The sequence below is a fragment of the Osmerus mordax genome, chromosome 5 (assembly GCF_038355195.1).
Source record: "Osmerus mordax isolate fOsmMor3 chromosome 5, fOsmMor3.pri, whole genome shotgun sequence".
NCBI lineage: Eukaryota > Metazoa > Chordata > Actinopteri > Osmeriformes > Osmeridae > Osmerus > Osmerus mordax.
The window spans coordinates 22,126,337-22,150,178 of record NC_090054.1 but is presented as its reverse complement, the minus strand read 5'-3'; the positions used below and the strand labels follow the sequence as shown (position 1 = coordinate 22,150,178).

Below are 23,842 nucleotides of genomic sequence, written 5' to 3'. Positions count from 1 at the left end.
GCTGTACTTCCAGTGTACCTTGTAGAGCAGCGCTGTGAGTTTTAGAAATCGAGTAGGTTGAGTCAAGCTTCACCCAGGTGAAGGCAGCACTTTTGAAAGTTTGCCCTCGCAGTTTCAAACAGACTCACATTTGTTTCCTAGTTCCGCTGTGTTTACCCATTGGTATTTGCATGCGCTGTGTTGGAGTTGTGCCACCAAGCGCTCCAGCGGTCAGCTGGCGTTTTTAGACGCACTGTTTTCTAACTAGAATGTTACCGAGCCACGCCGGATCGGCACCAGCAGGACACGGGGCCGCTTCAGGCAGGGGTAACACGGGGCACGGGCCGGGGGCAGTTGGTAGCGGGATTCGTCCTGTCTTGGTTAGAACAGGACAAAATATAGCTGCAGTCAGCGGAAGCTCCGGTGTAGTTGGGCGGCAGGGGGACGGGGTCGGGATGTTGGGGGGAAACGGTCAGGGTGTCGTTCCAAGAGGCGGGGCACGACCAGGGAACGGCACGGGACTGACCACGCTGCAGACCTCAGGACAGGGAGCAATGGGGGTTTTAAATACGGGAATTGGTATTCACGGAGGCAGCCGGTTCAACACTGAGAAAGATTGTGCGCCGATGTGCAGCGGGTCGGATGCTGACTCTGAGTCGGGGGAGGATGACGACCCTATGGGTTCAATCGGGGACAGCCGGAGAGGTGTGAAGCGTGAGAGAGCGGAGATGGAGGCTACCGTCATGGGGCATGAGCTAGGGGTACAGCCCGGGGGTTTTGGAGGGGTCCCCGGAGGAGTCGCCGGGGCAAAACCAGGAAAAAAGACACGTGGGCGAGTGAAGATAAAAATGGAATTTATTGACAACAAGTTGAGGCGATACACAACTTTCAGCAAGAGGAAGACTGGGATCATGAAGAAGGTGAGTGTGGCGCGCAGCTGTGTATAAGTGTCCAGACACATCTGGGCTGTCTTTACTCTCTCAGTGATGTAACTCAAGAGCTGTAGCTGAAGGGATCAGGTGATGTTGGCTAACTGTTGTCTGGTCAGATTTTCTGTCCAGGAAACTATCAGAGACCCACCTCACAGAATCCCGACACCACAGGTTTGTGTTGAACTTGCCCCAGAGGACAAAACTTAGACTTCTGCCATCATATAAACTTAGACTACTTTGACTCTCATTTCACAATACTTGTGTCCAGTCGTGTGTGGCCATGCAGGTGAAGGTAGTTGTGATCCGAGGCTGTGAGCAGGTTAGAGGCCTCCTGGGCATGTTGACCAGGCTGTATCTGGGAAGTCAGAACAGGCATGACTGGCAATGATCTGAAAATAGACGAGAGCAACTGAGATTACTATTTCTGTCCAGGTTCCCACCCCCTTCACACACACACACACACACACACACACACTTGGATCATTGACAAATGGTAGCTGACAACTTCAAGATGTTTTTGAGTCCTACTCACACCTAGACAGATCTCAGACATTCTGATAAGTGTGTGTGTAGCGTGTGTAGTGTGTGTGCGTGGGTGTAGCGTGTGTGTGTGAGTGTGTGTGCGTAGCGTGTGAGGCAGTGGCTGTCTCAGGAGCAGCAGGTCAGAGGACAGTTGGAGGGCAGCTAAACACAGCAGCACAGCAGGAAACCTGGCCGAACCCTCCTGGAGGTAGTGGAGAGGATCATGTTACATATGAACAAGTTAACGTGAGGTGAGACTAATGTGCAGGTGATGGTGCAGAGACAGGGTTCAAGTGATGGTGCAGAGAGAGAGGGTTCAGGTGATGGTGCAGAGAGAGAGGTGGTGCTGGAGGTGAGAGCTCTGCCCTCCAGGCTGGGGGTTAGGGGTTGGGGTTAGGGTTTCCAGTGACTGCCTAGTTGTGTTTATCTCCTGTAGCCCGGGCTGTTGGCGTGGAAACCGTGGTTCCTCTGAGCGGGAAGCCTGAGTTACGGGCTGGGGGCTCCCCCGCCATAGACATCCTCTGGTGCTCTGTACTGGTCTCTCCTCTGGTCTCTCCTCTGGTCTCTCCTCTGGTCTCTCCTCTGGTGCTCTGTATTGGTCTCTCCTCTGGTCTCTCCTCTGGTCTCTCCTATGGTCTCTCCTCTGGTGCTCTGTACTGGTCTCTCCTCTGGTGCTCTGTACTGGTCTCTCCTCTGGTCTCTCCTCTGGTGCTCTGTACTGGTCTCTCCTCTGGTCCCTGCATCCCATGCTGAGGGTCTGAGAGGAGCTCAGGTCCTGCTGGGCAGCCAGGGGAGGGGGGTGTGTGGGGAGGGTGTGAGTGGGGAGGGTGTGAGTGGGGAGGGTGTGAGTGTGGTGCTCCTCACGCATCCCTCCCAGGGCAGCCCTGCGTGTCTGCTTGTACAGGGCAGACCTGCGTGTCTGCTTGTACAGGGCAGACCTGCGTGTCTGCTTGTACAGGGCAGACCTGCGTGTCTGCTTGTACAGGGCAGCCCTGCGTGTCTGCTGGTACAGGGCAGCCCTGTGTGTCTGCTGGTACAGAAGAGACAAGGTGTGGGAACACAGTCTGCTCATGTTCTCATGTTCCACAGACACCTCTGCTGGAGGAAGGGTTCCCTGTTATCTTCTCCTCCCCTCCCCCCTCCTCAACCCCCCCGTCTGTCTCCCCCAGACCCCCCCCCCCCCCCCCCCATCTGTCTGTCATGTGCCCCCTACAATCAGGAACCTGCTAGATCACACTGGCTATTTTCAGACCTTTATCTAATGTTATTTTAGTTACGTTTGAGTATACGTCAGAACTAGCAGCTCTGGTATTTTTTGCGGTGGTTTCTTGGCTACAGCTTCAAGCCATTATCTTTTGTGAGGAGGGGGGCGGGGATCGTCATTGGAATAAAATCCCCCTTCAGTAATGTGTGGTTGGTTTGTGTGCGACACTGCATGGAACACAAACACAGGAACTGCTGTTTTTTAATACTCCTCTCTCACGATTCTTCAGAAGCAGTGGGCTTGCTGTAATAATAAAGTATGCAGGAGGGATCTCCTGGCTTCACCCTGACCTGTGCCCTGGTGTGTGTCTCCTCCAGGCGTACGAGCTCTCCACCTTGACGGGAACACAGGTGCTGCTGCTGGTGGCCAGCGAGACCGGACACGTGTACACCTTCGCCACGCGCAAGCTGCAGCCCATGATCACCAGCGAGACAGGCAAGGCCCTCATCCAGACCTGCCTCAACTCCCCCGATTCCCCGCCGCGCTCTGACCCCTCCACCGACCAGCGCATGAGCGCCACGGGCTTCGAGGAGACGGACCTCACCTACCAGGTGTCTGAGTCGGAGAGCATGGGGGATTCCAAGGTGAGTTCTGGAGCCCAGATGGGCCAGAACTGACTCTGGGATTAGAGAAGGATTCAAACCCAGCAGCAGGTCTAGGTGTGGGTTATCTGTAGGTGTGCTTTAGAATGAAGCAGAGAGGAATAGAGTTGGAAGGTACATTTTCATCATTATTGTCATTACTGGGAACTGTTGCCTTCCTTCAGAAGAGTACATAACAGGTAGCTGGGATGGTTGCTAAGGGAAATGTACCCAGAGCAACCAAGCTCTCTCCACACTTAGCAGTGAAATGCCGTGCCTCTGACGCGGCCTCCATGACTTACATTTACATTTAGTCATTTAGCAGACGCTCTTATCCAGAGCGACTTACAGTAAGTACAGGGACATTCCCCCCGAAGCAAGTAGGGTGAAGTGCCTTGCCCAAGGACACAACGTCATTTTGCACGTCCGGGAATCGAACTGGCAACATTCAGTTTACCAGCCTGATTCCCTCACCGCTCAGCCACCTGACGCCACCTGACTTCTGAGCCAGAGCTGCCGGACCTGTAGCGTCCAGCCTGAAGCGCTCCTACCTGCTGCCCTCTCTGGTGGTTAGCCCTGAAGGTTGGATCCTGGTGTCTGAAACAGGTTGTGCAGCAGGTTTGCTTGTGCAGCTGCTCTCACACAGTACAGCCTGGGCTTCTGGTTCTTCATGAGGAGAGGGGGGGAGAGGGAGGGATTACTCACTAAGAGGAGGAGGAGGGCTGTGGACATATGGAGGCAGCATGTCCTGTTGTGGACGTAGCAGCATGTCTGGGGGAGGGAGTCAGGTGGGAGGGAGTCAGGTGGCTAGAGGGAGTCAGGTGGCTGAGCGGTGAGGGAATCGGGCTAGTAATCCGAAGGTTGCCAGTTCGATTTCCGGTCATGCCAACAGACGTTGTGTCCTTGGGCAAGGCATTTCACCCTACTTGCCTCGGGGGAATGTCCCTGTACTTACTGTAAGTCGCTCTGGATAAGAGCGTCTGCTAAATGACTAAATGTAATGTAAATGTAATGTCTGGTCAGACTGATCTCCCTTGGAAGACATCTAGCCCTGCTTACCAACTCCACTGCTAACCTACCCATACACACGACCCCAACCCTTCCCCCTACTTTAACCCTATCCTCTTCAACAGCTCTGGATAACCCAAACATACACCGCTCATAACCACTCAGCTCATTGATAAAAGTTTGATTCAGCCTCCGTGACCATATATGGTATAGTTCCCCTGTGTGCTCTCTTGGTGGAGGCCCCTCACATTCTTTATACGCTGCAGCTGTCTCCTGGGGCCAGGGACCGGGCTGGTTCAGCTGTGAAGGGTAGTCTGGGTACAGGGATGGATTAAAGAAGACAGATGATCTGGTGATCACGCCTTAACCTCAACCCTCTGTGCAAGAGAGTGAGATCAGGGGCAGAGAGATGGAGGGGGAGAGACAGGGAGAGAGAGAAGCAAGGAGAGAGAGGCAGAGTGAGGGAGAGAGACCAATAGACAGGGAGAGAGTGAAAGAGACAATGAGAGACAGAGAGACTTGTGGAGGAGAGTGAAATACAACTAGAACGACGGGAGGGAGGGATGTGTCTGTATCTGTCAGTGGAACGCCATAGAACCGATACAGCGCTGTGTAACACTGTCATACAGCGCTGTGTAACACTGTCATACAGCGCTGTGTAACACTGTCATACAGCGCTGTGTAACACTGTCATACAGCGCTGTGTAACACTGTCATACAGCGCTGTGTAACACTGTCATACAGCGCTGTGTAACACTGTCATACAGCGCTGTGTAACACTGTCATACAGCGCTGTGTAACACTGTCATACAGCGCTGTGTAACACTGTCATACAGCGCTGTCATACAGCACTGTCACACACATCTGATACCTGCTCTATGCCTCAACACATTCATCTGCAGAGCCTTGTCACACACAGTATATGCTAGTCTAAACATCTCAGCTCATGGGCTAGCTGGTGGAGACTGGGGGGGAGAGATTGAGGGAGAGAGGGGGGGATGAGCCAGAGAGTGATCTGGGGGGACTGGGGGAGACTTGGGGGGGCAACAGACACACATGTCTGCTGTGTGTCTGACAAAACAACCCCTCTGTTGTTTTGTCTTCTCCCGTCCCCCCCCGTCCCCCTCCACCCGTTGGTCAGTCGGTCTGCAGACTGAAGGCTGCAACACCAGGTGACAAGTGAGTGTCATTGAGATAATGGAAAGTTAATTTACTGAGATATGAACCCTTATCACAAGGTTGCTCCTAAATAGGGTGTCTGGTGAAAGGTGAGGGGGCGGAGAGAGAGGGGGAAGGGGACACAGACAGAGAGAGAAAGAGAGAGTGACAGATTTAGTGAAGGGAGAAAGGACAGGGGGTTGTGTGTGTGGGGAGGGGGTGGGGGGCAGGGAAGGGCTAGGGGGGAGGGGGGGTTGAGGGGAGCAATGTGTTGCTGTGCCAGGGGGGAGCGAAGCCGGATTATGTCACCCCCCTTATTTTACAGCGAGCAACTGGACAGGTCAGCAGTCATTGGCTGCTGCTCCCACACTTGGGCTGCCTTGCCTTTTATAGGCGTCCCAAATAGAGCCATGGCACTCAGAGGGAGGGGGGGAGGGAGCGAGGGAGGGGGGGGGGGAGGGAGGGTTGGAGGGAGGGCGATACCACCAACACACTGCTGATGGGTGTCCTGTCAGGGCTGGGCTGACTGGGCCAGTTGTCACCATTTCATGGAGTTGATTGAACCCCACGTGATGAAGACAGATATTACTAGCCCCAGTAGACACATTACAGCAACTGTTACACTGTTACTGTCAGTACAGCCCTCACTGTTACTGTCAGTACAGCCCTCACTGTTACTGTCAGTACAGCCCTCACTGTTACACTGTTACTGCCAGGTGAGGGTGTGTTCCTCCTCCAGGTGTGAGGGTGTGTTCCTCCTCCAGGTGTGAGGGTGTGTTCCTCCTCCAGGTGTGAGGGTGTGTTCCTCCTCCAGGTGTGAGGGTGTGTTCCTCCTCCAGGTGAGGTGTGTTCCTCCTCCAGGTGTGAGGGTGTGTTCCTCCTCCAGGTGAGGTGTGTTCCTCCTCCAGGTGTGAGGGTGTGTTCCTCCTCCAGGTGTGAGGGTGTGTTCCTCCTCCAGGTGAGGTGTGTTCCTCCTCCAGGTGTGAGGGTGTGTTCCTCCTCCAGGTGAGGGTGTGTTCCTCCTCCAGGTGAGGGTGTGTTCCTCCTCCAGGTGTGAGGGTGTGTTCCTCCTCCAGGTGTGAGGGTGTGTTCCTCTTCCAGGTGTGAGGGTGTGTTCCTCCTCCAGGTGTGAGGGTGTGTTCCTCCTCCAGGTGAGGTGTGTTCCTCCTCCAGGTGAGGTGTGTTCCTCCTCCAGGTGTGAGGGTGTGTTCCTCCTCCAGGTGAGGTGTGTTCCTCCTCCAGGTGTGAGGGTGTGTTCCTCCTCCAGGTGTGAGGGTGTGTTCCTCCTCCAGGTGTGAGGGTGTGTTCCTCCTCCAGGTGAGGTGTGTTCCTCCTCCAGGTGTGAGGGTGTGTTCCTCCTCCAGGTGTGAGGGTGTGTTCCTCCTCCAGGTGTGAGGGTGTGTTCCTCCTCCAGGTGTGAGGGTGTGTTCCTCCTCCAGGTGTGAGGGTGTGTTCCTCCTCCAGGTGTGAGGGTGTGTTCCTCCTCCAGGTGAGGTGTGTTCCTCCTCCAGGTGAGGGTGTGTTCCTCCTCCAGGTGTGAGGGTGTGTTCCTCCTCCAGGTGTGAGGGTGTGTTCCTCCTCCAGGTGTGAGGGTGGGTTCCTCCTCCAGGTGAGGTGTGTTCCTCCTCCAGGTGAGGGTGTGTTCCTCCTCCAGGTGTGAGGGTGTGTTCCTCCTCCAGGTGTGAGGGTGTGTTCCTCCTCCAGGTGAGGTGTGTTCCTCTTGGGGGAGGGGTTCAGTCCGCTCTCTGGAAGCTCTGGTTTCCCTCCAGCTGTCCTCTACACTGCTCCTCCCCCCCCTCCACTTCTGTCTTGGGTCCCCCCTCCCTCCAGCCCCTCACTGTCTTGGGTCCCCCAGCCCCTCACTGTCCTGGGTCCCCCCTCCCCCCAGCCCCTCACTGTCCTGGTTCCCCCCTCCCCCCAGCCCCTCACTGTCCTGGTTCCCCCCTCCCCCCAGCCCCTCACTGTCCTGCCCCTTGTTTATGATCTTGTTGGACACCACGGGACGGTTGTGATTCCTAGATACATAGCCTACCTTTTGTATTTTCCCAGTGTTGCTGCACTGTGCCTACGTATAGGGAGCTATACAGCTAACAAACTAACGTTAGCTATCATCGCTAAGGACATTGGCTAATTCAACTTCGGTAGGCTGTCCTCAGGATTTGCAAGCTGGATAAAGTTATACTATATCTAAAATAATTTTTGGGAATTTTTGCAACTAAATTAGTGATTTGGCTTATTTTCTGGACATAGCCTACTATCCACAACCGAAGTGTGACACATCGCCTACACTCGTGCATTGCTTGCTAGTGACAATGCTGGTACTCAGAATGCCCCGCGGCAAGTTAACTTCTACGAAGTTAAGAGCATTAGCTTAGTTAGATAAGCATTGTTCGGAGTTCTATTGTTGTGTTCGTTCTGTAATGTATGTAATGCTATGGTCTGTAGTTTAGATAATTTGAGTGTTAACCCTGATTGTGAATGTTGTATAGTTAGATGTCTGTCCAATGTGTAAGTGTTCCCGGGTAAATAAACAGTCGTGAGCATTATTCCTTGTCTTCAATTCTCAACGCTAGCTGGAGCTACAGTATCATTGTTCCCGTATAAAGTGCGGCCTACATTCCAGTGCAGTTTATACTCTGACTTCCAAACAAAAACCTCCCATTCTGATGGGATGCAGTTTATTTTCCGTAAAATACGGAACTGTTCTCTGTTTAGGTACTGTTGTTTCTCTCTAGTTGAAAGTAAAGACAGTTTCTCTCCCCCTCCCCCCTCTCCAACTCTCCCAGCTGCTGTTTAACTAGAGCGGCAGAGCAGGAACCTTGGACTAGTCCAGCCCTCACTATGGAGCAAAAGTGTTTAACAGAGGACCCCGTCCCTACTGTTACATGCTGTCTGTGTGTGTCTGTGGTAAATACCCTTGTGGGAACCAGTAGTCCTCCTTAGTAAACTGAGATCAAATGGACCTTGTGGGGACATTTTCTTGGATCCTTCAAGTAATATTTTCAGAGGGTTGTAGGGGTGTCAGGGCTAGAAGTGCATTAAGGGCGTTCTCAGTCCTCAATAGGACAGGAATACAAGCCTGTGTGTGTAGGTGAGTCTTATCAGTCCTGTTGAGTCGATGGTGAACCTTCTACCCTTCACCCAGTCACGTGTCATCATTCGCTTATGAAAAGAGAATGAGGGAGGGAGGGGAGACGACGGGAGAGGGAGGGAGAGAGAGAGAGATGTTGCAAAGTACAATCACATGTAAGCATGCTGCCTACCTGCCTCCAGTACACCCCCTCACTAAAATATTGACAATTTATCTAAATGTTCTTTGGCTCTTCAGTCTTGTTTCATCGTCTTCAACACTAATCCTCTAGCGCTGTAAACGTAATCACACTGAACTGCAGGTGTTATATCATCGAGTTTTGGGCATGGGAAGATCTCTCTCTCGTCAGGGACCAGAAGCAGAGAAGCCTTGTGGCCGTGATGATGTCATCACTCCTGAACACCGGGACTTTCTCTATCAGACAGGTTGTCATGGTGACCAATCAAATAATGAGAATGGAGCACTTAACTTCCCTCACAGTGTTCTTGTCTTCACTGTGATACACATGCATGCATACACACAGCAGGGCCTTGATTCAGGTCTGGTGGTGTTAGAACCAGAGATGGCAACATGATAACAGTATGTTCTCTGCATGTGAACACAGCAGATCTCCAGAGAGACGCAGCAGAGGGAGGCAACAGAGGGAGGCAGCAGAGAAAGGCAGCAGAGGAAGGCAGCAGAGGGAGGCATCAGAGGGAGGCAGCAGAGAGTGGCATCAGTGAGAGGCATCAGTGAGAGGCATCAGTGAGAGGCATCAGTGAGAGGCATCAGTGAGAGGCATCAGAGAGAGGCAGCAGAGAGAGGCAGCAGAGAGAGGCAGCAGAGAGAGGCAGCAGAGAGCGGCATCAGTGAGAGGCAGCAGAGAGAGGCAGCAGAGAGAGGCAGCAGAGAGAGGCAGCAGAGAGAGGCAGCAGAGAGAGGCAGCAGAGAGCGGCAGCAGAGAGCGGCAGCAGAGAGCGGCAGCAGAGAGAGGCAGCAGAGAGAGGCAGCAGAGAGAGGCAGCATTAGACGGGGGAAACAAGCAGCTTTATGTATGAAAACTTTAAGTGGTAAATTGTCTTTAAGTAAACTTCACTGATTCCCACCTACCCACTAATCACAAACACTCATGTGAGCTTGTTGTGTTTCCCAGGACCAGCTGAAGCCTGCGTTCACAGTGACCAGCCTCCCTGGCACCACCAGTAGCCCCACAGCCCCCTCCTCTTCCACCAGCATGCAGGTGACCAGCGGGACCTCCTTCCCCATCACCAACTACCTGGCCCCCCCCAGCAGCAATGCCAGCGCCAACGGCTCCATCCTCAAAGCTACCAGCACCACAGCCGGGGTCATGCAGCTTCCTGGAGGGTTCACCTTCATGTCAGGTACGCTGGCAGACTGCACTGGAAACATCTGTAAAGACACACACCCCGTAATATATATACGTACTGACAACACACACACAGTTCCCTCTGTACTGCGGTTAGTGTGTTAGCTGTGAGCTGTGTGGAGGGTCGGCTCCTCAGTTAGAAGGGCCGCTGGGTCACCATGATTAGAATGTGAATACAGTCGTGACCTCAGAGACGCTTGGAGCTGTCGTCTCCACCTCCCATTTCTCTCTCTCTACCTGGCCTACACTCAGCCTGTTTCACAAAGCAGACGGTATCCAGGAAGAAAGAAGACAGGCCTTTGATTGCTGCTGAGAGGAATAATTAGGAGCCACACAATGTGGACCGCGTAGAGGGACAGCCAAGCTAGGGCCAGTAATTAGTCATGAATATTCAATGAATATTCTTTGTGTTAAAACGATCCTGAAGACGTTGTTCATGGACACTCTTTAGAGCAGGCTCTGGTCAGGGTCAGAACCAGGCTGTGTTTGTGTGTGTGTAGACTGTGTGTGTGTTTAGACTGAGTGTGTGTGTCTAACATGTGACCTCCAGTGGCAGCTCTCCCAGTGGCAAAGGGCAGATAGCCACCTCCACCTGTCTGGCACGTGACATGTGACCTGTTTACAGTCCAATCAAGGCCCTAAGCCAGGTCTGTGTATGGAGCTTGTGACCAAGTGTGTGTTCCCCCCCCTCCCCAGCGGGCACGGCCCTCCCCCCCGGCACCCCCACCATCCCCCTCAGCCAGCTGCAGCAGCACCCCCTGACCTTGCAGGCCCAGGCCCTCTGCTCTTCCCAGCACGCTCACCACTCCCAGCAGGCTGTGTTCCGCTTTCCTGCTGCAGTCTCCCTCACCGGTGAGGAGGGAGGGAGGGGGGTGAGCATGTGCCTTTTAGAGGTGTACAGGCTCTAGTATTGCAGGACAGTAGGATGTAGTACACAGTAGGCTGTAGTATTTTAGTAGTACTGAAGTAGGCTGAGCAGTGTGTGTGTTCCAGGGACAGGAATGCAGCAGCATCTCCAGCCCAGCTCAAACAGCACCAACGACAGCAATGCTGAGATGACCCTCACATCCACCACCACTGGTAACCACCCCTCCTTTCTCTCTCCCTCGATCTCTCTCCCTCGAAAGCTCTCCCTCTCTCTCTCACTCGATCTCCCTCCCTCCAGCTTTCTCACACACACTTTAACTCTTTCTATCTAGCGATCTCTTGTTTTCTCTCTTTCTTTCCCTCTATCTCTTGTTCTCTTGCTCTCTCTCCTCCCTGCCTCCCTCTGCAGTACTGGTGTAATGAGCTACAGCAATAGGATATTTTAATGACCAGTGAAGAAGTAGCAGTCATGTGTCAGACTGAACATGCTGATCAGTAGCCGCTTGGGTCTGGCACAGTTCATCTAGTTTACGTCCTGGATCTGTCATCCTGGATCTGTCATCCTGGGTCTGTCAGTGCTGCAGCGCCACCTGCTGGAGCATCTGCTTTATTTTCTCTCTCTCTCTCTCTACATCTCTCTCTCTCTATCTCTCTCTCTACATCTCTCTCTCTCTCTCTCCCTCTACCTCCCCCCCCCCCCCCCCCCCCAGCAACAGTGAGTCTCCCAGCGACCATCGTAACCTCCTCGGTGCCCACCTCCATGGCAGGTCACATGATGTACCCCAGCCCCCATGCTGTGATGTACACATCCACGCCAGCTCTGGGTGATGGCAGCCTGGCCGTGCTCAACACCTTCTCCCCCGGAGCCATGCAGGTGGCCCCCGCCCCCGGCCACGATGCAGGTACAGGCTGGGCGGACAGGCTGGTCCTGGCGACAGCTACATCCTAACACCATCAAGACTCGAGACACGCAGATACACATGTTTAAATAAGGAATGTGGTCTTCTACTGCTACAGTCTGATGTGGTTAATCTGTGTGTGTAGGTGCAGTCCCTCAGGTATTCCTCACAGCTCCTCCTGGTACTGTACAGATCCCAGTGTCGGCGGTGCAGCTACACCCAGTACGGCAAGATCTACACCTTACAAGTGAAACTCTCATATTCCCTCTGCAACCAGCATGTCACTGACCACACACACCCCAGTGCACGCACACACCCCAGCTCCGTCACGGTGGGGGGTGCAGGGTCAGAAGGAACGGGCACCGCGTGATGACACGTACACACACGAGTGACACGTACACACACGAGTGACACGTACACACACGAGTGACATGCACCAATGAAACAGCTGCATGTGAAACTAAGCCAGGACACTGCTGCTTCTGGTCTGGTATCATACACTGGGGCTGTTCTGAGTGTCATGGAGCAGAAGATTATATGCTTTAGTGCGTGTGACTGACTTGAAAAGTAGTAGTGAAAATCTGATTGTTTTGTCTTTGACAGAGTGATTATGGGATGTTTAAATGTGTCAACGTAGTGGAGGCATGCTGACACAGGAGCAACTCGAAGGTGTCAGGCTGCGACTGGTCATCGGTGCTGCATGCTAATGAGGACATCTTATGTTCCAGATGGTGATTGGTCAGCAGCAGAACGCCGGCGACAGCACCCTGACAGAGCTGCAGGTCGTCAGCCTGGACGCCACACAGAGCTGTAAGACCGACTGACTCACCTGAGGCAGAGCTGTAAGACCGACTGACTCACCTGAGGCAGAGCTGTAAGACCGACTGACTCACCTGAGGCAGAGCTCTAAGACCGACTGACTCACCTGAGGCAGAGCTCTAAGACCGACTGACTCACCTGAGGCAGAGCTGTAAGACCGACTGACTCACCTGAGGCCTGGTGGACACTACTCTATTTATTGATGAATATTTTTTGTTGAATTTTGTATTACTGTTTTTCACGGTACGTTTGCGCTTTTTTTGAGATTTTGTAATGATGTTGTGTGCGCACTGCTAGCACAGCTCCTCATCACATAGCCAAACACGTTGATGTGTCTGAATGTGTTAAAACATGGGGGTTATAGATGAACGGGCAATCACATATACTCTTGAAATGTACATAAATCTTTTTATGGAAACACATTTTATTTTTAGCCTGTTTGTGCAATGGCATGTACTAGCTTTTTTATGTAGCTGTTTTTGTATGTATGTGGAAAAAAGGAAAGAATTATTAGTTTAATGTGTGTAAATGAATGTAGCCTACTATAGGAAGATATTATGTTGAATTTAAATGTGCTGAGGGGACTGGAGATTTGAAATATGTAATATTTGATCAAGGACAGTGAGCATTGTGCCTAACCCTAACACTGCCCGAATGAGGTCGGATACAGACATGATGGGCACAGCTCAGTGGTTAGAGCATTTGACTGCAGGTAAATGAAAACATTGAGCGTGTGGTGTGTCAGTGCGTGTCTTGGTCGGGGTGCCGAACATGCCGGCAGCAGCAGATCCAGCGGACGTGTCTCTCAACCTCCTGCCTCCCCTGCGGACGTGTCTCTCAACCTCCTGCCTCCCCTGCTGCAGTCGGAACACGGACATCTGAAACTCCACATACTCACCAGAACTCTGATGTCAAGATCACTACATACATCACATCAGGGTGCGAATTACGGGGTGCTTTGGGGGGGTCTGACCCCCTAATTAAGACTTGGACCCCCCCCCAAAAGAGGTCAAAACCACAGGTTGGGGGGGTCGATACACACCCCGGAGAAGAAGTTGACCACCCCGATTGCATTGTATGCATAGCTGTGATCTGAGACGGCATGACGCTCTGATCTCTGGCATCTCCTGAAGCCCCCATGCAAGACGAGACGGTGTCTTAGCACACTTCTTTACAGGTCAAACGTCAACCTTGCAAAACCATTGTTTTGTGCATTTATTTTTAAAAACATGTTATTGAATATTTGTTTAACACAGTACATGTACAGAACTTTTGTAATAAAAACAGAATTAAACATTTTTAACATTTCTGTCGACAATGCTGGAAAAGACTCCACACAACTGTGACTCATATACAGAGATGTTTTTTTTATTAGGACGGAGCATGGAAAACAGCCAGAATATCCTGCATGGATCCTAACACACAGAGCAGGAACAGGCAGAGGTGAGTGTGGTCTCTCACCGCCCCAGAGCACAGGAACACAGGCATGAACATGCACCTTACCCAACATAGAAATATGCACTATCACAGAAAGATCCTGACCATCAGCAGAGCAGGCCTGTTACACCCTGCTGTCTTACGGCAGTGGAAAGCAGCAGTGAAGGTTTAAATGATTAAATGGAGAAACAAAAAAAAATTTCATACGAAAGTTACAGTGATTGGTCTAAGCTGATATCCATGACAGTAGAAGACAAACAGACTAACCCTAACCCTCACTAGATCCTGCAGGCAGGACACAGCCGCTGTGCGCCTTCGCAAAGCATCATGAAACAGAATCATCCTCTGGGGTCCAGACCCAGCCGGGGGGTGAACCTGGCCAGGTGTGTCAGGGAGAGGGAAGGAGTGTCAGGGAGAGGGAAGGAGTGTCAGGGAGAGGGAAGGAGTGTCAGGGAGAGGGAAGGAGTGTCAGGGAGAGGGAAGGAGTGTCAAGGAGAGGGAAGGTGTGTCAAGGAGAGGGAAGGAGTGTCAGGGAGAGGGAAGGAGTGTCAGGGAGAGGGAAGGTGTGTCAAGGAGTCTGCCAGCTGCTGTCACAGGTGGACAGACTGGTCAGTATTTAAACAAGCCATGTTGGATACATGCATGCATTTACACCTGGAATATCACTGTTGCTACTGCGCACACACATTATTTACAGGTACAGAAAGATTTAAAACGTTGATAAAAATGTGCATGATCAAGAATAAAAAGATGCTTTTTTTCTCCATTAAAATAGACACATCAGTCTCCTGATGGTAAATCTTAGTATTTTTTTGGTTCATGAAACAACAAACACTTGAAAACAAGAAGCTTTTTGAGTGTTTTACGTATGTACAACATATGAACAAGACAATGTGCAAATCTGATTTCATGCAAACATTTGCATAAGTAGCTCGGTGTTTAGAATGGGTTTAGAGAGGGACGGTACTTCACCTCACAAACAGCCTCATCCATCCATAACATTCATCCATCCAGACAGCCCTGCATCTATACACCCTCTCATCACATGAAACACACAGAGTCCTCAGCACCTGCATTGGTTACATAAAGTACATCCTTAATTTAGATTAAATAAACAATTAAGCGTAAGTATCAAAGCTCCATGAAGGCTAATCCAACTGGTTCACTGATCAAGCCAGCCAGCCAGCCAGCCAGCCAGGAATTCCAACCAGCCAGGAAGCCAGCCAACCACCCAGCCAACCAACCAACCAGCCAGCCAGCCAGCCAGCCAACCACATATAGAAGTGAAAATGGATCTCAACATCTTGTTGGGTAACCCGAACCTGCATTCAGGACAAGGTTGTCTCTCCTCAACAAAGACCGTGCTGGATAACAGCTGGTTAACTCTTGACTCCAGAGGGAACAGCCATCTTCCCCGAGCATTCGCATGTATAAGAGCAGAAGCTTAAAGAGAAGTTTCTATCAAACGCATGTGCTGTCTGTCACAAACTCTGTCACAAACTTAGCCAAGAACTAAGACTAAATACATAAAGCACAGGAATTTGCAACACTTTTTCCTGAATTACCACCCCTCCCTTCTACTCCCTAAAGATAGAAAATGATGTATCATTACTGCTCTGTCATACAGGTACTGATAAACACAGTGTCCATTTTTATCATACAAATACTATTATGGATGCAAAAGAAAGATGTCTCTTTCCACAAATGCCAACTTAAACTCCCTCATGATGCAAAACATAATCATGTGATATGTAACAAATTCACCGTTCAAAGACGTCCGTGATCAAGCACATGGTTTCCAGGTCAGAAAGGCGACCTGCTGTTACGCCACTGCTGTGTGCTGTGACAGGGTCAGTGGTTACTACAGACTATCCACACAGCGGAAACAAACAAAGGCGACAAGAAAGGCAAGGCCAGAATAGCACTACTGTACAGTTCTCATGGTAACAACACTACAACCAGGTTTAATAGCGATGATGATCTGAAACATGAAAGATATGGTTTTGTAAGTTCTTGCTCCTTAGTCTGTAAGGAATTATAAATACTTGTAATAAAAACTTGTGTATACTGAAAAGGCAATGTGAAATCAAATGTGAATAAATATGAGGGCTTGGCATTAAAAGGGTATTCTAGTATCTCAGATACAAACTGCAGCTCCTTGTCTCCATGTTAGAATGAAGATGAATCTATTTTACATTCACTGTAATGTAGGTAGAAACGTCTAGACTGCAGAGGGGTATTAGTGATTCCTCTCCCTATGGCCTGAATCACAGATGACCTGATCCAATCAGAGGGCTCTTTAAACAGGAAGTCCCTGACATGTCACTGAGTCCATACCGAGGCTTAAGCGCTGACACACTGGTGGTTCTGGAAACCACACACACACACACACACCGCGCCCTCATCAACCTGATCTGTATGGAGTACAGAGAGAGGGCGACAGCCTGTCTGTACTGCTGAAGGAAGAGAGGAGGAGGGGGGAGGAAGGGGGGAGGTACAGAGCACGTGCAGCTCTACAGTCCAGAGAAAGCTCCTTCCCTCCTCCATCCTCAACCCTTCATCTTAGTTCCCAGGACCAGGGAATGCTGGGATGACCGGCCCCAAGCCCTGACCCACGCCCCGGTCCCCCTGGGACCCTGGTGTAGTCTGGTCCTGCTGGGGTCAGGGGGAGGTGGAGGCAGATGCATGGAACTTGACGAAGGCGATGGCGGCCAGCTCCTTGCAGAACTCCTCCAGGACGATCACCCCCTCCAGCAGCGTCAGGTGGTCGATGCTGCAGGTAGACGGAGACACCATCACACACACCATCTCACACACATCCACCAGACACCATCTCACACACATCCACCAGACACCATCTCACACACATCCACCAGACACCATCTCACACACATCCACCAGACGTAAACACAGCCCCCTCCAGGTGGAGGCAGGTGGAGTCTGAGAGCTGAAGTCTTACCTGGTGCCCTCTGGCTCCAGGCCCAGCAGACGCTTCCTCACCAGCAGCAGTTTGGGGGTGAAGTCTGGGATCCGCTGAATCCTCAACATCAGGTCCCCGACCACCTAGGATCCAGGAGACACCATCACATCACACCATCACATCACACCATCACATCCCAGCATCCACCATCACATCACACCATCACATCCCAGCATCCACCATCACACCAGACACCATCACATCACACCATCACATCACATCCCAGCATCCACCATCACACCAGACACCTTCACATCCCAGCATCCACCATCACACCAGACACCATCACATCCCAGCATCCACCATCACACCAGACACCATCACATCCCAGCATCCACCATCACATCACAGCATCCAGAGGTGTAAGTGTGTGTCGTACCCTGACGATGACTGAGAACAGGGACCTGCAGCCGGGGGCCAGGTTGATGTAGGGGTCCAGCAGGTACTCATGAGCGTGGGGGTGAGGGAGCTGGGCCAGTCTGGACAGCACAGAGGTCACCTGCAGGTTCACGTCGTAGGGCTGGACACACAATACACACACCCCTCTACGTTACACACACACCTCTACGTTACACACACACCTCTACGTTACACACACAGCGACAAAGAGAGCAAGGCCAGCTCACACCCGGGTGTGCAGTATTTATACTGAGGAGTGAGTTTAAGCAGTTCAACTGGGTTTCATCTAGAGCAAAACAAAGCAGGTTGTTAGATCCACAGCAGGCCTGGTGAGGGAGGTTCAGACTGACCTGGTCCAGGATGCGTCCCATCCTGTCAAACAGCACCTTGAGAAAGTGTCCCTCGAAGAAGGGCCCGTCCAGGTTGCACTTCTCCAGGGGCCGGGCGCTGGATCGCCAGTCCCAGCGCTCACACACCACACAGCAGTCCTTAAACTGCACACCATCACATGGTTACAGATACACCCCCACAGGTACATTCAGGACAGCAGGTCAGAGGGCTTGTCTGTCTATGTGTGTGTGTGTGTGTGTGTGTGTTTATGGATGGGTAAACAGCAGTGTCTGTGTGTTTATATAGATATAGAGTATACAGATGGGTAAACGTGCCTGTCTGTGGGCATCTCTCAGGTAGGTGTCGTACCCGGTGCCCTCCACGTGATAGGACGATTTAGCCTCATCAGGAACCAGACACAGGAAACTGCAGACAACAGCAGGGATCAATGAACCAACATGAGCAACATGATTGAGTGCTAGAACAGAACATTCCAGCTGCACCTGCTCCCAGAGAGGAGGGGGGGTTACCTGTTGACAATCTTGTGGACCTCCGTCTTCCCATCAGGCTTAGCGTGGTCTGGACTCTGGGGTGGAGATGAGCTCAGCCAATCAGAGCAGGACAGTCTGCTCTCTGAAGACAGGTCCTCTCCAAACAGAGGGTCCTCCTCCAGGTCTCTGGAAGGAGAGAGGGATGAATACCTCAAACCTGGCAACCAACCAGTCCAAGTCAGGGGGAGCTGTGTGTGTGTGTGTGTGTGTCAGGGGGAGCTGTGTGTGTGTGTCAGGAGGAGCTGTGTGTGTGTGTGTGTGTGTGTCAGGAGGAGCTGTGTGTGTGTGTATGTGTGTGTCAGGAGGAGCTGTGTGTGTGTGTGTCAGGAGGAGCTGTGTGTGTGTGTGTGTCAGGGGGAGCGCGAGGCGCCTACACAGCGTCGTGGGCCTGGCCGTTCTCCAGGACCTCGTCCGGGGGTCTGTTCTCCAGGTAGCTGCGGTCGTCCAGGCCGCGCAGCACCAGGCTGCTCAGCACATGCTGCTCTGGCTTCTGGATGAGCTGCTCAAACAGCCGCAGCGTCATGATGCTGATCTGGAGGGCAGAGAACACGGTCACAGCACGCACCACTCTGGGGCTCGTTACAGAAGCAGCACGGGGTTCATTCCAGCATTGGGTGTGTGTGGTACTGTGTGTGTTGTATGTGGGTGTGTGTGTGTGTGTGTTGTATGTGGGTGTGTGTGGTACTGTGTGTGTTGTATGTGGGTGTGTGTGTGTGTGTTGTATGTGGGTGTGTGTGTGTGTGTGTTGTATGTGGGTGTGTGTGGTACTGTGTGTGTTGTATGTGGGTGTGTGTGGTACTGTGTGTGTTGTATGTGGGTGTGTGTGTGTGTGTGTGTTGTATGTGGGTGTGTGTGTGTGGTACTGTGTGTGTGTGTTGTATGTGGGTGTGTGTGTGGTACTGTGTGTGATCACCTCATCAGACAGGTGGTCACAGTGCTCTATGAGTCTGTGTCGGAGGGGGGGCTGTGTGATGGAGGCCAGGGTCTCTGGCCCCCACTCCTCCCCCAGCAGGAAGTACACCACCTCCCTCAGCAGGGCCTCTGACGTCACCTGCCTGATGATCCTGTTCAGCAGCGCTGTGGAGGTCAAGATCCCCACCTCTGACCTGCGCACACACACACACACACCTCCTTAAGCATCACCAGTGGTGAGAGATGAGGTATTCCAGGTGAGAGATGAGGTATTCCAGGTGAGAGATGAGGTATTCCAGGTGAGAGATGAGGTATTCCAGGTGAGAGATGAGGTATTCCAGGTGAGAAATTAGGTATTCCAGGGTCTGAACTCACGTCTGCATCAGCTGTGGCACCATCACCGTGACGAGGAAGCGCTCCCTCACTGCCCTGGCTAGGACCGCCCCCGCAGTCTAGAGAACACACACAGGCTCAACACAGCGCCTAAACAGCCTCGACACAGCGCCTAAACAGCCTCGACACAGCACCTAAACAGCCTCCACACAGCGCCTAAACAGCCTCGACTCAGCATTTGTTTTAAATAGTGCTATCCACCGTGTTACTCTGTCCGGTTTTCTCCCTTCCATTCCAAAACGCCAGTCTCCCTTCTCTGCAGAACACATTAGTCTATCGCACAAACTATCCCCCTTTCTGTGGGAAACCCTGCACAGCGTGTGTGGTCAGTGTTGAGTACCTTCTGGGCTTCTTTGATGAGTTGGTCACAGTAATCCAGCCAGGAGAGGAAGGAGATCAGAGCTCTCTTCCCTGTGAACACAGCTGTGTCCTCCTTCAGGTTATACACATCCAGCCTGCAAACACACACACCAGGTTAGCAGACCGCTACACAAACAACACTCACAGACTTGTCTCCATAAATACATTTAAGAAATGATATTCAGCCTCACAATAGATTTGAGATGTTAATAATAGAACTGTGGATTCATGCCAGTGTCTGATTCCACCTGCACCACAAGGTCTGGGGGCGAGTCTTGTTAAGAGAACATTGATGACAACCTAACAAGATTAACACTGATAAATCATTACACATAATTGATTGACTGTGGTCTTGGCTGTCTGTCCACTAGATGTGACGTGACAGAGGGGGTACCCAGCCCCAGCCTCAGCCTCAGCCCCAGCCCCAGCCCCAGCCCAAACCCCGCCTACCCCCAGTTTACAGCCTCCACGGTCTCTATATCCAGGGGGTCCATGGACTGGGGCAGGGCCCTGTAGAAGGAGGCCAGCCTGCCCGTCAGCAGCTCACAGAGCTCTGTGTTCTCAGTCAGACTCCTGGCGGCCGCAGGCTCCGGTAGGCTGGCCAGCAGCATCAGGCCCTCACACGCCTTCACCACGATCCTGCCATCCTGGGGGGGGGAGAGAGGAGGGAGGGAGAGAGGGGGAGTGAGGGAGGGAGTTAGACATAGATCATAATCAAATAACATGAAACGGAAACATACATTGATAATAGATAAACATGGTTAGGTTGCCACTTTAAAGCAAACTGTCATGTTCCACCTCCAGCCACTGGAGGGACCCACCGGGCTCCTGGTGAGGTTGAGGAGGGAGGAGACCAGGTTGTAGTTGTTGTTCTGCTGGGCAGAGCTGGCTGCTGCTCTGGGCTCCCCTGGGGCTGTCCCACCCTGGGCCTGGGCCTGGAGCTGGGCCTGGCCCTGGGGCTGGCCCTGGGGCTGGCCTGTATCTGGAGACGAAGGGTCCATCTCCTCTCGTCCAGGACTCCGGGCTTCTGGCCTCCTCATCCGGTTCTGGGAACACAGACTTTGATAACATCATCTTGGACACATCACTCCGCTACCCTCTCTCCTATCACCCTCCTGTTTCCACCCTCCTGTTTCCACCCTCCTGTTTCCACCCTCCTGTTTCCACCCTCCTGTTTCCCTGATCAGAGTTGATCTGAAGCTCTGGGAGGAAGTACCTCCAGGAAGAAGTTGACGAGGTAGGGGTCCTGCTTGAGCTTGGCACAGACGATACAGAGGAACTGGATCTCCTCGCTCTCTGTGGGGGCAGCCAGAACCTCTCCGCACAGACGCACCAGTTTCTGAAGGGTCACCACAGCAGCACACGCAAAACACCTTCAACATGTAGTCCGTTTCAGGCAATTAAAACCCCACTATATAGAAAGCAGCCCACAGCAGGTCCAGCTGCCAGACGGCTCACCTGTACAGGTCTGTGGACGTTGATGTGGGGCAGCAGGGGCTGGCGGATGCGTCCGAGCAGCTTTGTGTAGAAACTCAGAACTTGCTGCTTCATCCCTGGAGGGCACTAGAAGACACACACACACACCCTGAAGGACACTAGAGAACGGTTTCTCTAAATACGGCCCTACTAAGCACTCTGGAGCCTTGGTGAAGTAGTAACCTCACTCCTCAGTATAAACACAAGCCACCCACGATGGGGCAGGGGGACAGCATCAACACTGAGGACTGTCTGTGTCTGGTCTAGACTGGTGCTTATGGAACCTTACGTCTGCCTTGCCCAGAGTGTAGAGGGTCTCCAGGATCTTGTGGTGGAGGAGGTACTCCATGCAGGGCCCCGTCTCACCAGACTCCCTCTCTCCCTCCTCCTGGGTCAGGATGTCCAGCATCTGTTCCAGGTGGGAGGGGATGTTGGTGTCAGTCACTGGGGCTTTGTCATCTGGTGGGAGACAAACACATGCAGTTAGCAACAATGCATACCACAGACACAGGAGGTGTGGGGTGTACACACACACACACACACACACACACATATATATATATATCATTTATACAAGATGTGCTTGAAAGCAAAAGCATTGGACATGCAGGCTACAGAGTTGGGTCATAATACATTGCTCTTTATTTCATGTTATTCAAATCTGATTAGAGACCTTAGATAACAGTGTGTTAACTGTTCTTACCTGATGTCTCAATGTAATAATGTGTGATGGCCTTCCAGTGATACACAAAGTCTTCCTGCAAGGGCAGTGAAGGTGCAAGCTGAAAAAAAATAGAACATATAAAAAAACACGCAGTCATAGATCCCGTTTAGTACACCATTACAAGACAAGACACCCAGATCCTCTTCAGAACCCCACCACACACTGACATCAATGCATATTAGAGTTGATCCACAACGACGACAATGACCTCCTGTGGACAGTGTTCATACACGTCCAGCTATCTGCCGCTCCCTCAATAGAGGCTGTGTTTGTAAATAATACCTATGACTATCAGAGTTTTAACTATAGCCAAACAAGTTTAAGGGTGACAGACATTCTACCAAATGGTTGGATGTTTTTGGTTCCATAAACTTCATCGTGTAGACTGTTTACAGCCTGTATTGCTTCACATCAACAAGCCATCCGCCCTCTCATGTGTCAGCCAAACAACTTCTGGCTAGCTAGCTCTATCTACAGCTTATGCCTTACATTAGAATGCAACTATTAATAATGTAGTCTACCTTTCCTTGTCTAAGGTGGTTGCAAATATTTCAGAATCAGTTGCTCATGTTTCATAATCCAAACTGAACAACTAGCCTTTCAAGCTAGCCATCAATTTTTAGCCAGGTAGCTCGCTGGCGTCTTCACATACTCAGACATAACAGACATAACAAAGACATCGCAGACATAACAAAGCACTAAAGCCTCAAATATATTTCAAAATAAGCAAATGCTTTGATGGATGGCTGGTTAGCGAGCCTTCACTTGCTAGCCCCTCATCTAGGTTTCAAGGGTCGACCATAAACACAGGCCCATTTCTCGCCGACTTCGACTGAACCCTGAACTGCAGGTATGTTTGTCTAAACAGGTAACTTAACTCACCGCCTCAACTGCGTGCTGGAGAATCGATGTGAATTTGGAGAACATTTTGTTCTTCGACTGGAGCAGTTTCTCACGAGAAGACCTAGAGAATTCCTCTATCTTCTTTCTATTGCTACCTCCGCGATCCAGATTGGAGGTTTCATATAATGACCCTTACAGGAAAATAAAGACACACCATAAAACAGTAAAACGCACTAGCCAATGACTTCACAGATCTAGACTTGCACAACCAAGCCAGCTCCTGGTACCAGGCCTGTAAGCACCAGTAAACAGCACGGTTCGAGCAGGCTGGATTCTCGTATGGACACGGTGGCACTTCCCCAGCCAAGCGATAACATTTCTGACCACCAGAGGACAGTAAGTCTCGCATATGGGAGGATAAACACGTTTTTACTTTACTTTACACGTTTGCATGAATATAAGAGTGAAGTAAATAATGTAGCATGGGAACAAGAATATTCCAGTTAATGTTTTAACTTTTATTTCCTCATTTACGAATTGGTCTGACTGGCGAATGGCGATGCCTGGCTAAAGGTGATACTGGTAGGATAAAACCTAATAGTGCAACATAAAGCCAAATACATATTGAATACAACTGTTATATTTATTGCATTCTTCAGAAAATGCTGAGAGATTTATTACCCCACTTTGTCGAAAGCAATCGTTTTGGGCCCCTTACTGTTCGCGCCTTTTATTGTGAAAAAATAAACGGGACCGGAAGGACTTATAGTCGACGCAAACTCAGTATCTGCATTTGTTTTCAATGAAGGAGGAGAAATAGGACAGAATACGTTTTTTCAGCAAATTACTACATCGAGCAGTTCAATCCGAGAATGTCCGAAATAACCAAAACACAAATGCTTAAAGCATTGATCAACGAACGACTAGCGTTCGCCGTTTTGGAAATATTTG

The 23,842-nt window shown here is 51.3% G+C and overlaps 2 protein-coding genes across 7 annotated transcripts; one reads left to right on the top strand and one right to left on the bottom strand.

Annotated features, from left to right (window-relative positions):
* Positions 1–55: 55 nt before the first annotated feature.
* srfb (serum response factor b) lies at positions 56–13,784 on the top strand. 6 transcript variants are annotated; one of them, XM_067236906.1, is made up of 9 exons: positions 56–899; positions 3,015–3,285; positions 9,391–9,566; positions 9,668–9,896; positions 10,598–10,753; positions 10,895–10,981; positions 11,485–11,670; positions 11,813–11,914; positions 12,396–13,784. In XM_067236906.1, exons 1-9 carry the CDS (start codon positions 249–251, stop codon positions 12,479–12,481), a joined length of 1,944 nt encoding a protein of 647 aa, XP_067093007.1. In that variant the 5' UTR covers positions 56–248; the 3' UTR covers positions 12,482–13,784. The 6 variants fall into 6 exon arrangements, with proteins under 6 accessions (XP_067093007.1, XP_067093008.1, XP_067093006.1 ...); XM_067236907.1 differs by having other exon boundaries at positions 11,479–11,670; positions 11,813–11,889; XM_067236905.1 differs by having other exon boundaries at positions 11,479–11,670.
* Positions 13,687–23,193, bottom strand: fhip2a (FHF complex subunit HOOK interacting protein 2). The gene is made up of 17 exons (XM_067236904.1): positions 22,931–23,193; positions 22,028–22,106; positions 21,614–21,783; positions 21,307–21,411; positions 21,065–21,187; positions 20,670–20,894; positions 20,299–20,495; positions 19,829–19,943; positions 19,471–19,547; positions 19,097–19,289; positions 18,558–18,715; positions 18,163–18,309; positions 17,968–18,058; positions 17,653–17,796; positions 17,283–17,423; positions 16,883–16,986; positions 13,687–16,696 (listed from the first exon to the last, which is right to left on the bottom strand). Exons 1-17 carry the CDS (start codon positions 22,973–22,975, stop codon positions 16,585–16,587), a joined length of 2,226 nt encoding a protein of 741 aa, XP_067093005.1. The 5' UTR covers positions 22,976–23,193; the 3' UTR covers positions 13,687–16,584.
* Between the last annotated feature and the right edge of the window lie 649 nt (positions 23,194–23,842).